At 39.6% G+C, this 16905-nt stretch overlaps 2 protein-coding genes and 1 long non-coding RNA gene across 10 annotated transcripts in view; 1 reads left to right on the plus strand and 2 right to left on the minus strand.

The window, feature by feature from the left end:
- Positions 1-12757, minus strand: part of LOC146551999 (dynactin subunit 1-like) — a 36015-nt gene extending 23258 nt beyond the window's left edge. For 5 of the 8 annotated variants that reach the window (XM_085257751.1, XM_085257750.1, XM_085257748.1 and 2 more), the window contains exons 1-4: positions 9486-9905; positions 4417-4668; positions 2944-3022; positions 601-632 (exon numbers count right to left, since the gene is read on the minus strand). In XM_085257751.1, coding sequence (XP_085113877.1) covers positions 601-632; positions 2944-3022; positions 4417-4668; positions 9486-9518 — 396 coding nt within the window. In that variant the 5' untranslated portion in view covers positions 9519-9905. Of the gene's footprint in view, positions 1-600; positions 633-2943; positions 3023-4416; positions 4669-9485; positions 9906-12630 lie in introns of those variants that run through there. The other 3 variants (XM_085257752.1, XM_085257746.1, XM_085257749.1) reach the window with 2 other exon arrangements.
- LOC146552000 (uncharacterized) lies at positions 10999-12885 on the plus strand. The gene is made up of 2 exons (XR_014890009.1): positions 10999-11250; positions 12680-12885. It is a non-coding gene; the product is annotated as an uncharacterized LOC146552000 (long non-coding RNA).
- A 962-nt stretch (positions 12886-13847) lies between these two features.
- LOC146552001 (N-acetyltransferase 8F1-like) lies at positions 13848-16385 on the minus strand. Its single transcript, XM_085257754.1, has 2 exons — positions 16242-16385; positions 13848-15074 (listed from the first exon to the last, which is right to left on the minus strand). The coding sequence occupies exon 2, from the start codon at positions 15061-15063 to the stop codon at positions 14401-14403; it is 663 nt and encodes a 220-aa protein (XP_085113880.1). The 5' UTR covers positions 15064-15074; positions 16242-16385; the 3' UTR covers positions 13848-14400.
- Positions 16386-16905: the final 520 nt, after the last annotated feature.

A 16905-nucleotide genomic window follows, 5' to 3' on the forward strand; every position in this document is an offset into this window, starting at 1 on the left:
CTCATTCAGCTCTAGAGCTACAATTTGGTTTAGCACATTTCTGAATTTGGTAAACTCAGATTAAACTGTAATTGCATTAAGATGAATTAAATGGAAATATTTACAGATGTAAATATGCAAGAGCCTCATATAATATTGCATATTGTTTAATAATCCCATTACTTTATTTTTTTTTATTGTAAATTAAAACTAATTACCACATCACAGTGTTATGTTACACTAGTTTCATGTAGGAATCACCTTTTAAATTCCCAGCCATGCTATGATGAAGCCAAATTAAATGTTAATCTACTGCAGGCACTTTCCCCAAACACCTGATCCTAACAAAACCTAACAAAACAGCAGCCGTCAGAAATAAATTAAATATCTCACATATGAATCTCCCTGCAGAGTGCAAATCGCCAAACAATAAACACCAAAACATAGCACTTACTTTAGTACGTCTATGTGTGAGTGTGTGTGTGTGTGTGCAGGTGGAAGTCTGTATGCATGAATGTGTGTACGTGCAGTGTGGGTGTGTGTGTATTCAGGTGTCAGGCGGCACGTTTGCCTCGGCTTTCCTGCAAACTTTGCGTCACAGTGCAGCGTTATCTGACTCACCAGTTTAGCAGACTTGGCTGACTCCAGGATTTCTGACGAGATAAAGAAGAAACACATTCCCAGAACATTAAGATAAAAATCTTTAAGAGTTATAAAAGTCCCACAGCAGGCTATGGCGCAAACAGAGTCAACATAATTTATTGTTCATTCACCAGATGGTCAAACCTGACTGGCAGCTGTTGAAACCTGTATGCACCCTTATTTAAAATTCACTTCTCCATGCCCTTTTTTCCCTACTCAAGTTATTGAGGGAAAGTGTTATTTGCATGCTGGTGATCTCACCGTCACTTTCAGAGCCCCATTTACTTTCAGACAAAAGCCAGATCGTAAGACAATAACTTTTCTTTCTGGCTTTCAGGCTGGCAGAGTTCCAAATTAAAGGCCCTAACTCACATAATGGCTGCAGCAGCAGGTAAGAGAGACAAAAATCTGCATCCTGGAAGATTTGTGTAATAGTAATAATCTGAATAATGTCTCTTTCTTCCACTCACGCAAAATAAAACTAATAGAAATGTGATTGTGGTTTACAAACTTGCGTGTCAGAGATTATTATGAAAGGGCGACAGAACCGGATGTTCCAATGCCGATATTTTCTTGTTTTCAGTTGGCTGATTGATTTCATTTGTGTCTTGGAGGCCCTTCATGTTTAAAAATAAGAAAATATTGGCAATAAGGCAGAGGTAAAATTACAATGTGTACAATGTGCCTTGCCGCAAATTAGCAACAACAGGCAAAACAAGAGAAAACTGTAAAGTTGAGACCCACAGTGGCTGAATATATTTGAAGATATGAAGATGTAATATGGGAAGACTTGGGAAGGCATGTTATAAGAATTCAATAACATTGAATGGATAACGGTAAAGCCAGAGTGGATATAAAACTCACTGAAAAAGGTACCAGAACACGAGACAGACATTTTTTAAATATATTTATGGGGTGTAAAAAAAAGTAGCTCACCTAAATAGACTGGAGCCTTTTGAATGTTATTACTTATACCTGTCAGCTACACTTACTGCTCATCTTTCCCTTTGCATTTTGGTGCATAGCAGCATTTACAGAAGCACTCAGCGTTTCAAGGCCTTTTCTTCGCGTCACTGCTTTAAATGAAAAAGTGTCTTGTTGCCAGGTTACATCTGAATCAACTGTCCAGTCTCATTTAATCTGCCTTTTCATGGCCCAGATGTCCATCAAAAATCTCACAAAAAAAGTGTTTACCACTGAAACATCACGAGTTTAGTGGGGAGAAAATAATGTGTTATCCACATATATGTGTGTTAAGATCTCAAATCCACATTGGGATCCACATTCATAATTCCCTCACTTGATAAGACATGACATGATAACATATTTCCTCGTAATGTTAATCTGCTGTAGATCGTTTTATGTTTTTTAGACCTGCCACTTCTTTTGTCCTTCATTTATCCAGTTTCCTAATTTTTCTAAGGACATGCTACACACCAAGTTTTCAGCTAATAAGTCTTTCGAAATCACCTTATTTGTGCAAAAAAAATCAATGTTATGCCTGTTAAACTATGTTATCTTTAACATTTTATATAGATTCAAGAAGTGGAGCACATTACATGTTCTTGTGACAGGCTGTTAGTAACAACATGCATAAAATGGGAATTTAAAGTTTGTTCTGTGCCAAGTTATCTGTAATGCGTAGAGACATAGACACAAGTTAAGTGCCTTTTTTATGCTTGAGCGATTTACGGGTCAGTGTTACGTGACTTTAAAAAAATAAATATATAAAAACATTCCTCTGAAAACAGCCAGAGAAATGAAGTTTGGAGAACTACTGCTCAAAAGATTTGCAAAAAAGTCGGGCTCCTTAGAAGACAAATACAAAGATATGAGGGGTGGCTCAAGATATAGCAAAGTACTCTTAAATAAAGACACAGCTATTGTTTAAACTGTGGCATGATCATCACCTTTATCTATAAAGCACTTTAAAACAACCACCGATAAAGATTTTGACATCTGGTGGTGGCTAACTTACCGTACGTGGGATTCAAATCCACAATTTTTACTTGTTATTCACTCATCACATAAGTAAAACCAGGCAGCATCCCTGTAATAAGATACTAAATGTACCAAAGTGCTTTTATATCTTAGATCTTCAGCTGTCTATCTAAACTACAGCAGGAGAGCAGGTGAGAATAAACCCTGCTTATTGGTTTCAAATATGGCATGCACACTTACTATCAGGCTATATAAGGACAGGATAGACTGGATTTTACTGTGTTTGGGCATTTTTTTTAATTTTACTGATAAAGCAGTACCAGCAGAATACTAAAGACGACCTGCAAATATGACCATCTGGATGTGTGTGTGCGTTCTCACCTCGTTTGGGAACCTTGCCAGTGCCGGGCTCAGGTGTCTCAGGAGACGTTGTGTCTGCCCCATCATCTACCAGCTGGATCTGAGACAGCGGGAGAGAGACGTTTAGTCATGTCTTCCAAAAACACAACTGTGAGTGCTGCTGTTAAATGAAAGAGGTGACAGAGAAGAAGAGGCATATCGCAAAAGGGGAGCCACAAGCGAGCCTTTTAAACCAAGCAGGAGACACGCTGAAGAGGATTAGTGACACAACTGCTAATCTACAGTAAAGCTGAATCTTATGCATAAACGTGTAATTCTACATAGGTTTGATGTTTCTTTTTAGCATTAAATTCGTATCACTTTTTTTCAGCACAGTCAAAAGGTAAAAAGCTTTAACAGTTACTGGTAACTGTAACAGAACACACAAAGTATAAACTGTTCTCTGCTAACATTTAAGTACAACCACCATCACATTAATTGGTAATGATTTTTTAGCCCTGAAGTGGATGGATTTGACGAGCAGCCAAAGAGTGATTGATGTGTTTGGATTCAGCAATGTAGACATCTCGTTCTGATTTGATGACTGCAACAACTTTGTGTAATTTGATCATAATAAGCTACCGTAAAATGGTGCTTGTCCCAGCACTAAAACAAATAGAATTAAACTGACAGTCACAAAGACCGATATGACAATACTGCAAGTTACATTACACTGACTGTTTATTATTGTGAGCCCGCACATAAGAGATATCCTGCAGGTACCATTTCTTCCAATCTTTTGACTTTTTCTTTTTAGTAGTAACAGTCCAGTTCCACATTAGGTTGGCAACCCTAGAGATGTAGATTACAGTCATATGATTAACATAAACCTCACTGTAAACTTGCTCCTCCCAAACAGATTTATTTATTTATTGCCAGACTCAGTGTGGCCTATTCTCTTAGCGCTACTTATGAAGGATAAAACAGGTAAAGTAAGCCATCGTAATAATCACAGGTCCATAACCTTAGCCAGTATAATATTTCAGAAAGACTTTTGCAGGATAAATACATTTTTTAAATTTAAACCCAAACATGGAACTGGTCTGTGTATGTATATTTTGAAGGAAATTATAAACAAACACAAGAAAAGAAGTCATCAGTTTGTATTTGTTTTATTTCTATGCCTGCAAACCTTTGATTGTGTAAAACAGAGTTATTTTGCTGAGCTGAGTCATAAAGGGATGCCTGAATACATTGTGAGAGTTCTGATTTATAGTTGAATTATGGTCACATTATGCAGAATTTTGAGGGAGAGAAACTCGGAGCTGTTGCAGATCAAAAAGAATAACCAAAGACCCCGAAGCAACAAAAACCAAAAGCACCACAGAAGACAATAAAGGAAAATATCAGCCCACACACACAGCACACTGTGCCACATAAAAGGAAAACAAAATCTCTTATGTGTTAAAAAAAATAACTGGGGTAAAGACATTTACTTAATACACCTGTATTTACCTGTGACTGTCTCACAAAAATCCCATGATTCTCTTCACAGGTGAAGTAACGCTTTCCCTGTACGGTGCCGTCATTTTTGCCCTTGGCTTCATCCAGGATGACCCCCACCCATTTTCCAGAGGCAAAGAGGGTGGTCCCGATGTAGGCCACTGTGCCACGCTGCCCCTTCCCAATCACCTCCACCAGGGAGCCCACTTTGACGGGCCGCCCGCCCCCGTCTGAGCTCATCCTGCTGCTGCCACTGCTGGTGGTCTGGGTGGGATGAGGAAAGAAAACACAGACCTGGGCTGTTAAAACAGGCATTTATAATCAGCTCAACATCACAGGTGATTTAGTTTGAGTGGTATTAAGAGGTATTTAATGTTTAGCATTAGATTTAGGTTAATGTATTTATGTTAAATGCTACTGTTTAGTTTACTTTGAAAGAACCATTTTCCACATTGTGTTGGCAAAGGTTTGCAAAAAATTGATGTTTCACATTCAATAGATTGTCAAGATGACTGAACTGGTTGTGTTCTGGTTATATTTCTATATAAAAGTAAGGTCGCCAAACACTTGTGTCCTTTTGCAGTTAAATCATAGTCATGCAGAAACTCTGTCACAATTTGTGAGGGAACGTCTGAATTTCTTTAAAAAATAAAAATAAAATAAAAAGTTCAAATGAATTTGAAATTGTGATTTTCCCCAATTTATCACAGTTAATCATCACATTATAACAAACAACTGCATGTAACTACCAACTTAACCCAATTTAATCTGATAGCAGACTGACAGCAAACTGACTCAGTCTTATTGTTATTTTCTTGCACTCCTGATGCACCTAAGACCCTTAGAAGAGAGTAACTGACCGCGAGTGGTCACAGGCGTGGTCGCCGACCTTAACAGGCAACAATATTGCAAGATGATTGCACATGTTAATAGTAATTTTTGGTCAAGTTTCTGTTTTCAATCACTGTGTGACTGTAGCAAAGACCGATTAGCTCAGGGATTAGGGTTGGTTGGGTGATACAACAGCGGGTGCTTTTATGAGACACAGTGGCTCACCTTTGAGGGACAGAGGACCAGGCCTCATCCTGATGCTGCTCTCTCTAAATGTCAGTGCACGCTTGAACAGCACTGCTCTTTCTTTCTAGCTGAGGAGGCAAACTTTATGGTAATTCCATGGCAACAAACACCTGAGACGTCACAATGCAATTTGGATGTGTGAAGAACAAAATGCACACAAGAACGTTTTCAAATTGGCTTCAGCTACAATATTTTGTAATCAAATAATACTGCATAACCCAATTTACAGAGCAATGTCCTAGAATTGATGGTGACTCAGCAGAACAGTGCAGAGAGGAGCAGATATCATTCTCTGCTTCAGCTAAACACACACTGTCTATGTGTTGCTGTTTAACTTAAAGGTTAAACTACACAAAAACCTTTGTGAAAGTTTAACCAAAAACAGAAAAACACCTATAGCATGAAGACTCTTCGACAGACACTGTATCCTCTGCTGTCACTACTGCTGCAAGAAGCTGTGCTGTTATGTTAATTTGGGGCTTTTAATGATTTCTTAGAAGTGTTCATTTTCAGAGTGGAATGATAGTACATCGTACATCTTTACTGACTTTAACAAACAAGAGTTGCGTGCACAAGTTTTTTATCTAGTTTATTTTGGAATAACTGTAATCTACGCATGTTGAAAAGTATACAGCCTTAAATATATACATAAACTCGCTCAAATCTGGTAACAAGTGGTGATGAAGGTTCTAAAAAGAGGTCTGTGTCTTTTAACTTGATAATGCCAAGCCCTATTAACTTGTCGTTAGCGATCATGACTGACAGGAACTGATAGTTTTGCTTTGTCTGCATCTCACTGGACTGCCCAATAGTCATATAGGCACAGTATTAAAGTCGAACAAACTCAGTGAAGATCGAAGAATGAGTACAATTGCTTGACCTGATGATCCCGATGTTATTTGGATGAGTCACCACTCTGCCTTTGTCTGGAAAAAGACCTAAACTGTTATCATCAGTTGTGGGAAAATTGGTTAGGATCAACCCAGGAACCACCAAGGCTCAAGCCTGCCATGAGCTGAAAACTACAGGAACACCAGCATCTGTCATGGTCCTGGGACTGCTGACTCAGTGTTTTTGTTTTGATTAAGAGTTGCTTATGTTTCTGATTAATTCTTATTAAGATTTGCTAGTTCCTAGGTTTGATTTCTGTGCTCCCTCTGTTTAGTGTCTAGTCTGTGTCTCGGTGCCTGCCCTGGTCCCACATCTCCTGTCTAAGTTCCCTCTGTACCGTGTCAGTATCGGGTCTCTGAGTCTGCCAGTTTCACGTTGCAATGGACTAAGAGCCATCTTTTGTGCCACCCAAGAAAGAAACCTCTGCTTCAAATCCACTACACATTGGGCCTGTGTAAAATCAACACCTTTAAGCTTGATTTAAATTTGTAGCTGCCCACATTAATAAATCAAACTAATTCTGGAGAAAGGTTTTTTGGTCAGACAGAACAAAGACAGCACTATTTGGTCACGACAAAAGGTATGTTTGAAAGAGTAAAGGTGAGGTTTTCAAACCTAAGTACACTGTACCAACTGTAGCATCATGCTCTGGGGCTGTTCTGCTGACAGTGGTACTGGTACACTGAAAAAAGTGAATGGAACAATGAAGGAAGAGGACTACCTCCAAATCCTTCAACTTCACCTCAAATCAACAGCTACGGTTGAAACTTGAACACAGTATTCTAACAGGACAATCATCTCAAACACACATCAAAACTGGTTTGGAATTTAAAAAAAGCAGGCTGACATTAAGTTTCTGGAACAGCCTTCCCAAAAGGAAGGCAATAAACCAGTTTAAAATATAAATGAACTCTACCAATTTTTCCAAGAAATGTTGTCAAATATTCAGCCAAAGCACCTGGTCAAGGTGCAACCTGCCAAGGGACATTTAACCAAACTGGAGGTGGTTGTAACTTTTTTTGCCCTGTGTGGAATAGAGAAAGTCCAAAATAAATTTAAACTTGTGTTCCCAGTTCTTGCTTTTAAAGTCAATGAAGATGTATGCTGTACAATTATTCCACTCTGCAAAAAGAACAATTTAAAGAAATAATTCAAAGCCCTGTGACATGTATGTCCACAATGAGTCGATGTAAATTTCTGAACACAAATGTACATTATGGTCATTCTAGTTCTAAACATAAACCTCAAACATTTGACTTTACTTCTTGTTTTCTGTGACACACTCGCTCCAAAAATGTCCAAACAGTTAACACCAGCTGAACAAGTTTTCCAGTCCTGTTTTAGTGAGCCTCAGTTAATGTCCTCTCTGGCCTGCATGGTGATTAAAGTGGCGTCTAAGTCTACAGTGAAGGTCCTCAATAAAGGCAAAACGTATTATGAACAGGTGTCTACTCTCTTCAAAAGAAATCAACACAAGTACACTGGACTGCCATTTGTTCTTCAGATAGCAAAAGCTTCAAAAACAGTTGATGTGATTTATGGACCAAGACACACATTTTGTTAACTGGATTATAATTTCATGCGTTCAAGGAAACCCCTTTATTCAAACATGTGGCTTACCGTACTACATATTTGGTATAAGTTTGAACTTGTTAGCTTTTAGGTCTTCAAAATCTAATCTGATCATCTGCTCCACATAAAGCATGAAGCTTCCACTACATTGTGCATTATTCTTGAGTTTCAGTATTCATGAAAACATTAAAACATAAAATCTGGTTAAACCACATGCCTAAAGGTCTTAGACAATCAGTACCCTAATGTAAGGTCACTGAAACTTTGCAAAGTATACATTGGAATGCTGTAAAGTAAGGAGCGCTTTGCACAATCACTCCAAGAATTTTAATGGTCATAAAATCCTGGCTTGAAAAACATATTTAAGTATAAAGTTGGTGTTTCAATGATTTAAAGGCACTCACCTCACACTGAATGAAAGTTACATACATGTATCTTTATTATAAACAACCATAGCTCCTCACACATAAAGTCAGACAGTCACTGCTGATATTCACTTAAGTGGCAGCTTTTATTCAAAGCCTGGATCCCCTTAATTGTTTAAAGTCGAATTAACTCCTCTTATAATTCATGACCAACATGGAGCGAGACATTTTAACTAGTCATGAGCAATAAATGATGCTTCCACAGTTTCTACGTCACAGCTGAGTCCTTGAAGCTTTTACTTAAAGCGTCAAATCACTTCAGTCTACATGGCTTCACAGGGCAACACAGCTCAACAATCTGCAATCACACATCCATCAGGGGATTATACTTGAAGTCATAATGAAAACTTGAAAGCTAACGAGTCTGTAATGATGTATTCACCGATGTTCAGTCATTGCTTAGAACCGTTTGCCATGTGCTGGAGGCAGAAGACCCAAGGAGGGCGTGCTGAATTATTTAGTGCCACTCTACTCTTACAACACACGCAAGGCTCGCACTGACTTTAAAGCTGAAATAAGATGAAAAACACGCATGTAGCTTTCTGATTGTCAGCACGATGTTGTATTTAAGCAAGAAAAGCTGTCATATGCGTGCTTGCCACAGACCGCCTCCATATAAGTTAAAATCCATACAGTCTAGGAGCTATTTTTGCTTAGTAAGCTGACATGTAAGATCACACACTGATGTCATCCCTCCCATTGACAGCAAAGTCGCCTGACTCAGACACGGATGACAAACAGGAAGTCTTCTGGGCTCATGGATTGTGTGTTTAGCTGATAACAAAAAGCGAGCCAACTACCTACCTACTAGTTCACAGGTCGTCAGAGTCAAGTCATGGCAAAGGTATGAGCTCTCAACATCGCAGCAGCAATGTTGATATTGCCCCAGAGGGGCATTTGAGCCGAACAAAGAGGCGACAATTCAGACAGAGGAATGCAGCAGTGAAATGGATTAGAAACCCTCCTATTGAAGGCAGGAATTGACAAGGAGGGGATGACAGAGTGAAACAAATCAAAGAAACCTTACAGAAACAATGGCCCGCTGAGCAGGACAAACTTAAACGCCACTCAGACCGTTCATTCAACTACCTTGAGCGTATATATATATCCACTCACCCGGGTGTACGTATTCCTCCTAGTGTGTGACATGATTTCTGGTTGCTGAGCCCCCCACTCAAAACTGCCAGTCTTGACTGAAAGAGCGTGTTATTGGGGAGAGCGTCAGCCAGACAGAAGGGGGTCGAGGAGAGGGGAGTGGGGTTCAGTGATGCTGCCGGAGCGTCTCCCTCTTCCTCTCTGTCTCCTTGCAGAATCACACCATCCCTCTCCTATTGCTCACAGTACAGCCCGAGCTCCCAAAACTCCACCGTCCCGCCTCTCTGCTGCCCACAAGCCAAAGTCTGCGGGAGCTTTTTTCACCATATCAGGAAGTCTCTGCTGGGGAGGATGCTGCCAATCCAGCCCTCTGATTAAAGGTGCCAAAGGCGAACAGCAGCGATATGAAGACGGGGGAAAAAAATAAAGCCAAGCTGGGTCTGCTGTGAGCGCATCAGCTGAGGGGCAGCACTGCACTGTGCTGTGTCTAAGCTGGCTTCTGCAGGAGGGAGGGTGGTTTAGGCCCAGACAGTGCTGCTGGGTCCTAAAGCCTGCAGACATGCTTCTCAAAATAGACAGCTATTATTCCCGTGCATGCCCTCATTGTTTAGGATGATGCAGAGGTTCAGGCTTGTTTTTTACTTCTTATCATGAGTGCACTGATCAAAGGCTACTTTCAGCCTCGGCAACACAGACTTTTAAGGTAAAAATTAATAATATTGACTCAAGTTATGATTAATCAGTCAGGGAATGGAAAAAGAAAAAACATACGGGGTCGTAAATACATCAAAAGAAAAGGCTGAAATTACACTAAACCTAATTTCTCGCTGCACTGCAGCCTATAATGGATTTCCAGGGTTTTTTTGTGTGTTTTTTTTTATTACAAAGCATTCCACTTTCTTTCATCTGCTAGAGTGAGAACTGGGAGGGGGGGGAAGTCAAGAAAAAAACAGGTGCTAAGCATTTTTCATCCAGTGGGAGGTGAACCAGTTCAAGTTAATCAACTGCTGTTTCATTGTGGTTGAACACAAAAGGTCCAGGTGATGCTCCATAACACAGCACATTGTAAGCAAAAAGCAGCAGAGGTTGCATTAGGGTCCAGCCTAAAACTGTGGCCCATCACAGAGCAAGGATTAGTTCTTTTATCTGCTAACTGCATGGCTGGAGCTTTTCAACTCCCAGTCATCTCTGTTTCTCTGCTGTCATCTCTTTGCAATGGAAGCAAGCGCTGCAGGGTTTCTGTGTAAAAGCTTTCAGCTTAGAGGCTGATGAGAAACGCTGGCACCCAAGCCTTCAAGAGGAGAATATTTTTCCTTTCAAAATGATGCAGGACATATTAAGCTTCAGCAACAAACATGGGCCAGGATAACAACAAAAACCAGCCATATATGCAATCCACAGACTAATATTTCAGCTGGGGGATAGCTGGGGATGTTTAGGGACAAAACAAACCTCTGCAGTGTCTTTGCACCCTTTTATGCAAATGATGGAGGCAGAACCAAAAAACGGGGGTGTTGGGCATTTGTGGGAAGAAATAGAGAAGGGGAGCCTCTTATCTCTCTAAAGACTAGCAGACAGTCTAATTCAAAGCTCGTCCTCCTTATAGAAGATGATGGAAGAGAAACTGAGAAAGAGGCGGTGCTGCTGCTTTGAGCCCACTCAGACCAGCGAATGGGAAGGACGCAGGAACAGAGGTGACACTCTGGGATTTTAAGCAGGAAAATTACAGCCACACTGCACCTCTGTCTGTCTGTCCGGGAGGAACAAATCAATATCACTCAACAAGGTAAAAACGAGCATAACTATTGCTCCAAGGCAGCTTTTATTTAGCACAAGCTTGGCTTATATGACACAAATTTTGCCAATATGGACACAGCAGCTGACGGTCGACTGAAAAAGAAACTGCAGCATCATCCAGGTAGAGTTTTAGAGGTGACCATTTTTAAAAGGAGACACTACGTTAAAGAAAAGAAACTAACTGAAATAAATTGAATAAATAATTTGTTCATTTTAGGTCAGGAAATATTGAGGTTACTGTGATTATTTTTAGCTTGGTTTATTAATCTTTATGTGAATAACAAACATAATTAATGGACTTACTTGAGTCACTGAATTATACATTTAAATTGTAATCAGTGTAGTTGAGCAGTGTCACTCAAGTTTATTTGAAGTGAGATTAAAACAGCAGATGTGACCATGCAAACCTTTTTTCAAACAATGTTTTTAAATGTGTCTAATTGCTGGAGAATACTGGGGGAATTACAGCCTGTAATGCTTGCATGTCAATGATATTCAGGATGGTCTCATCACTGAGCAATGCATAAAAGAAAAGTAGGTCATCAGTTGAATAGTTGTGTAAAGCCAGCACTTCAACCCTGTATGCATTCAATTAGGATTTGAGTGCATAAAACACAAAGCACCCTTAGTATAAACTGGTATAAAGTATTTATAGTGTGCATGTCTATAGTCTGTACCATATGTTTACATATGTAATCTGGTGCCATCTAGTGTGTATAAAATCTACTGAAGGCTGAAATTCTGCTGCAATAATCGGGACATACAATGATATCTTATTTATACATGTATTACTGGGAAAGAATTAAGATACTACTACACATTAAAATAATAACTATATACATTTCTGCGTATTGCTTCTGCTGGTAATCACAATAAATCACAGCATGGGTGTGGCTGAAGCCCTACAGGACATTTTCTCCCGACAGATTAACCAAACTGGATGACAAATTAAGAAAAACAATCTGGATTAGAAGATTATTTAATTTAACCGAGAATAATCATCCCTTTAGGATTGGATATCGACACAGCCGCCTTAATAGCAAGCAAGGCTCATTACACTTGCCATGTTCTTCATTATTAGTCGTTTTAATGTGAGAACATTTAATTTTAACAGCTGTAACTAATACTAAACCTTAATTTTAACGCTCACATTTGGTGCTGTCAGCTGTCAGGCAGACACTCCCTGATCAGCTGCTAGCAGCAACGTTCGTTAGCTTCGTTTGGCAATTTCAATAAATGAATAAAAATAATAATATCCAAGAGATAATATTAAGAAACCCCACAAGCTTATAGTTTAAGACAGGTGTGTGTGTGTGTATTCTGAGTTAAAACCCCGACGGTCAGATGATAAATATGCACTAATACCTACCTGCTTACGTCAAAATATCCGGCTAACTGCTCCGCTTCGTCCCTGACAGGCTACATCCATCCATGGAGGTCTGGCCGGACACATCCGCTTCGAGGTGGCCGAGCTGCTGCCTGACTCAGCCCGCCTGACACAAACTCAGGGGCCCGATGAAAACTCAAGTATTTAAACGAGCTCAGCAGCACAAAGATGACACGGTTTAAACACATACAGACTGAGGCTATATCAATAAAAAATGAAATAACTTTTTAATTTAAATTTTGCTTTTTTCTGTCATTTTTGTGCTATTTATCGTGGCATTATTTTGTACTTATTTCCTGATTACAGGCAAGTACAAAAGTACCTTATATCACAATTTAAGTATAAATTTTAAATGAAACAAAAATACTCTTCACAGCTTTAATTATTTTTTTAAGGAATAAAACAACAACCTGACACAGGTGAGCATCATTGAGGTGGTAGTCATTTACAGCGAGGCATATAGCATGTAAAATAAACTCAAACCAAAGCAGTGACCCAAAATATCTGTTTGGGTTCTTCACCCTGCAGCCACAACCTCCCCCTGGCCCACAGTAGACACTGTTGGGCTGAACAGCTGTCAGCTTCCTTTTTGGGCCTCCAGCAGTACAATCTATAGTCTCAACACTCTGCTCAGAGGACCATAGAAATAAAGATGACTTAAGGTAGTTTTCCATGCATAGAGGTATTAAGTGAATTGTACATATATGAGTGTATTTCTGGATAAAACAGAAGTAGTGCATGCATTGTAACATTACACACCACTGTGCAAAAGTCCTAAGCTACCCCTCACTTATCTATATTTTACTCCAAGCAGCCAGACTATCTTAACATTTTTAAGAGGGCCTTGAGGAATACTTCTTCAAGGTTTCTAAAGTTCTTTTAAAGTTTTCTGTCGGCATTGACTGCTTTTTCGTGTATTTTCAGTCCAGTCTTTGTACCTGACCAGTGGAAAAGTGGCTGTCAAGGATAAGGTATGGCAAATGATATAAGAACTGGACTGAAAATCAGTGGTAACAGGTCGAAGGAGATGATGGAGAGATTATTCCAAATTAGAAAATGTTTCAATACATATATGGAGGAGGTAAGGAGAGACATGCAACAGTGAGAGTGTAGAGCCATCTGTTAAAAACAGTGGAGGCTCTCTCATTGTTTGGACCTAGCTAACATCTGGTGATGTTGTCCAAATTAATAGAATTATGAACACAGAAAAGTACAGTGAGAGAAATTTATAACCAAACTATTATGAATATTTTAATGACACCAGAGATTGTTGTGGCTAAGTTACTAAAAGGGCCTCTAGTGATCTCCTGTATTGGATCAATGCATCACAAACTGAGCAAAAACAACAGATTTGAAATAACACTGCAAAAGTGATCGCAGCTTTTGTGTTCAGATGTATACATTTATTGTTAAAATCATGTAGAAGTTAAATAAAATGACAAATCAACACAAAACCCTTAACAAAAGCTGAGTTTTTCTACTTTAACATTTTGTGGAACCAACTATTTTACACACAAATAAAACAGTAACGATCTTGTGTGTGTTTGAAACAGGAGAAAACACAACTGGACCAGCTCTACAAGTGTTGAGTAAACATGCCCCCATCTCAACCCCCCATGCCCGACCTGTCCAGAGTGTTTCTGCCTCAATCAAATACATGCTGGGAAAACACAGAGTGGAGGAACTAGATAAATGTGTTGTACTGCTGCCCTGAAATGGTTGTCAGTGTTTATATCTGATTCAGTCCATTCTTCAGTCCTGCTGTAAATCAAGTCTGTACTCAAGCAGGGTGAAGTTTAGGATTTTGCCAAGAAACTCTGGAACGACAAACTCTCTTATCTTTTTGTAGCCCATGTGCTCGTACAGCTTCTGAGCATCTGTCTGCACCACAGAAGTGTGCAGTATTACAGCTCCGTAACCCCTGTCGCGAGTAAATTCAGCCACTGTACGACACAGAGCCTTTGCGATGCCCATCCCGCGGTGACTGCGGCGGACCGACATGCGTTTCAGCTTCAAGCAACCAGGAGCATCCTCAGCAGGAAGACAAGCCACCGAACCCACTACCCGGCCATCGCTATCAGCCACCCAAAAGCATGAGTCTTTCCCTTTCAGGTAGGTCTCACTGATGTTGTTGAGGTCCTTTCTGAGCGTGGATTCGATGTATTTGTTGAACATGTAGACGACCATCTGCCGGGCTCCAGCCAGGCAGAAGGTGACGGCCAAGACGGGAAGCAAGAAGGACTTAGAGCTGGTCAGGAGAGCGCAGAACATGCACATGAGGACCATCTGGGTCAGCGGCTGCTTCAGAACGTGCACAAAGGATGAAGGCACGTGCTCACTCATCCCCAAGGTGAAGAGCTCCTTCACAACATCAGCATCTTCATCATTAAACTTCCGGATCTGAATGTTGTCCATGGCTCGTTCAGCTTTTCAATCACAGAGGTAAAGACATGAGAGATGTCAAAATACAAGCAGGGATCAAACAAATCTGCAATACAAAATCACTTTTTTCACTCTGACAAAAGCTTTCTTTATCTCAGGCGAAAACAATCATTTTCTGTAGTAATTAGTGGTAGTAAAGACATCTAATCATCAACACTTGAATGCAATTCAATTTCCAGAAAAATATATTTTGTCTTTGCAGAAATTATAACCTAAAAATACAGACACCAATATATTTCAGTGAGATAATACACTCAACATCTGCTTTATTAGGTACACCTTTCTGGTATCGGGTTAGACACCGATTTGCCTTTAGAATTCCCTTAATTCTTCTTCTTTGGTCCATGTTGACACGACAGCATCACACAGCTGTTGCAGATTGATCGGTCGCACACCCGTGATGCAAATGCCCTGTTCCGTTACCTCTTTTTTAAGACACAGCTGATCACGTTGTTTCACCAACTCTTCTGCACAAGGCATATTGTACAGGGTAAAACAGCCGTGGCACTTGAAACAACAAATGCAATCTCCACATTTTGACTTTATTCTCGAAATAAATGTTAATAATAATGAAATCCTCCATCGGATGGCTTGATTTATTGTAATGTGAGTACAATAACAGAGTCATTAAGACACTTGCAGAACAGGTTTCTTCTTTATTTCATATGCAACCCCTTTATAAATCCTGTTGACTGTAGTCTATTTCCAAATATAAGCGAAAATGTCGACCATCACAAAGATTAAGAAAACCCTGCTGGCTTAAATGACTCGTAAAGTATGCACCAGAATAAACAGTGTAAACATAAATAAACAAACACGGTGTGGCTGGAGTTGGAAGCTATTTTAAAAATTAAACAGTTTCATCTCTGATCGAAATGTCCGTTAAACACACCTGAAGGCACATCACATGAGTTAGCCCAAAACCGAAATAAGCTTTAGTAATGCTAACTGTCCGCTATTTGACCAGATATTAGACGGGACACGTTCACATATTAAACTCGTCGTGTCCTTTCAGAAAAGGTGAATAAACAATCCAGATTAGCCAACAGAAGCTAGCATCAGTGCTAACTTCACAAAGGCGCTGAGGATTGGACTGCAGTTTGCTCTGATATTTTATGACTCACAAAAACCACAAAATAAATGCGACTTACCTGTTTTATGCCAGTCCTTGAAAGTGGAGTGTAAATTCAGTTTACCCAAGTCAAAAGCCCTTCATTTCGCTTGGCTCCTAAACTACTTCCTCATGTCTACCGTGCTACATTCAGGGATCGTCGGAAGAACTTTGAAAGCTGGCGTGAAAGTGTTTTAGGGTTGATATTAATGCATTTAATGTATTAATGTATTTTTACTGTTACTGTTTTAGGCTGTTGCTACAGCCTTTTTGGAGATATTGTTCCAGATATGGAGATAATGTTGGGTAAAGTTTAAATCTTTACTTGCAATATCATTGTAATATCACAGTTTTGCAGTGGTGCACTGCCAGGTTTCCTGCTACGTTTCCAAACAACTTCACTACATTACAAGGATAAATAGTATCCCTAGCCTTCTCTGTGATGTGTAAGTTGTATTGCAGATTCAGAAGTACACTGCATATACATGTTACTGCTTAAGAGTATTGTTTTGAAGACTCACCTTCATGAGTTAAAAAATTAAGATGTCCTCACACATCAACTATGTATAGCCCTAATATGCAGTATTCTTCTGCTCAATCACTGTTTATATCCTCAGATACACATATACTTATGTAATCAGCATTTTTTTGTACATTTCATGATTTCATAGTCTGTATATAGAAACCATTTTTAAAATTTTTCA

The sequence above is a fragment of the Mchenga conophoros genome, linkage group LG19, assembly GCF_057382185.1.
Source record: "Mchenga conophoros isolate Kocher_MC1m ecotype Shallow Benthic linkage group LG19, M_conophoros_male_GT1.1, whole genome shotgun sequence".
Classification (NCBI taxonomy): domain Eukaryota; kingdom Metazoa; phylum Chordata; class Actinopteri; order Cichliformes; family Cichlidae; genus Mchenga; species Mchenga conophoros.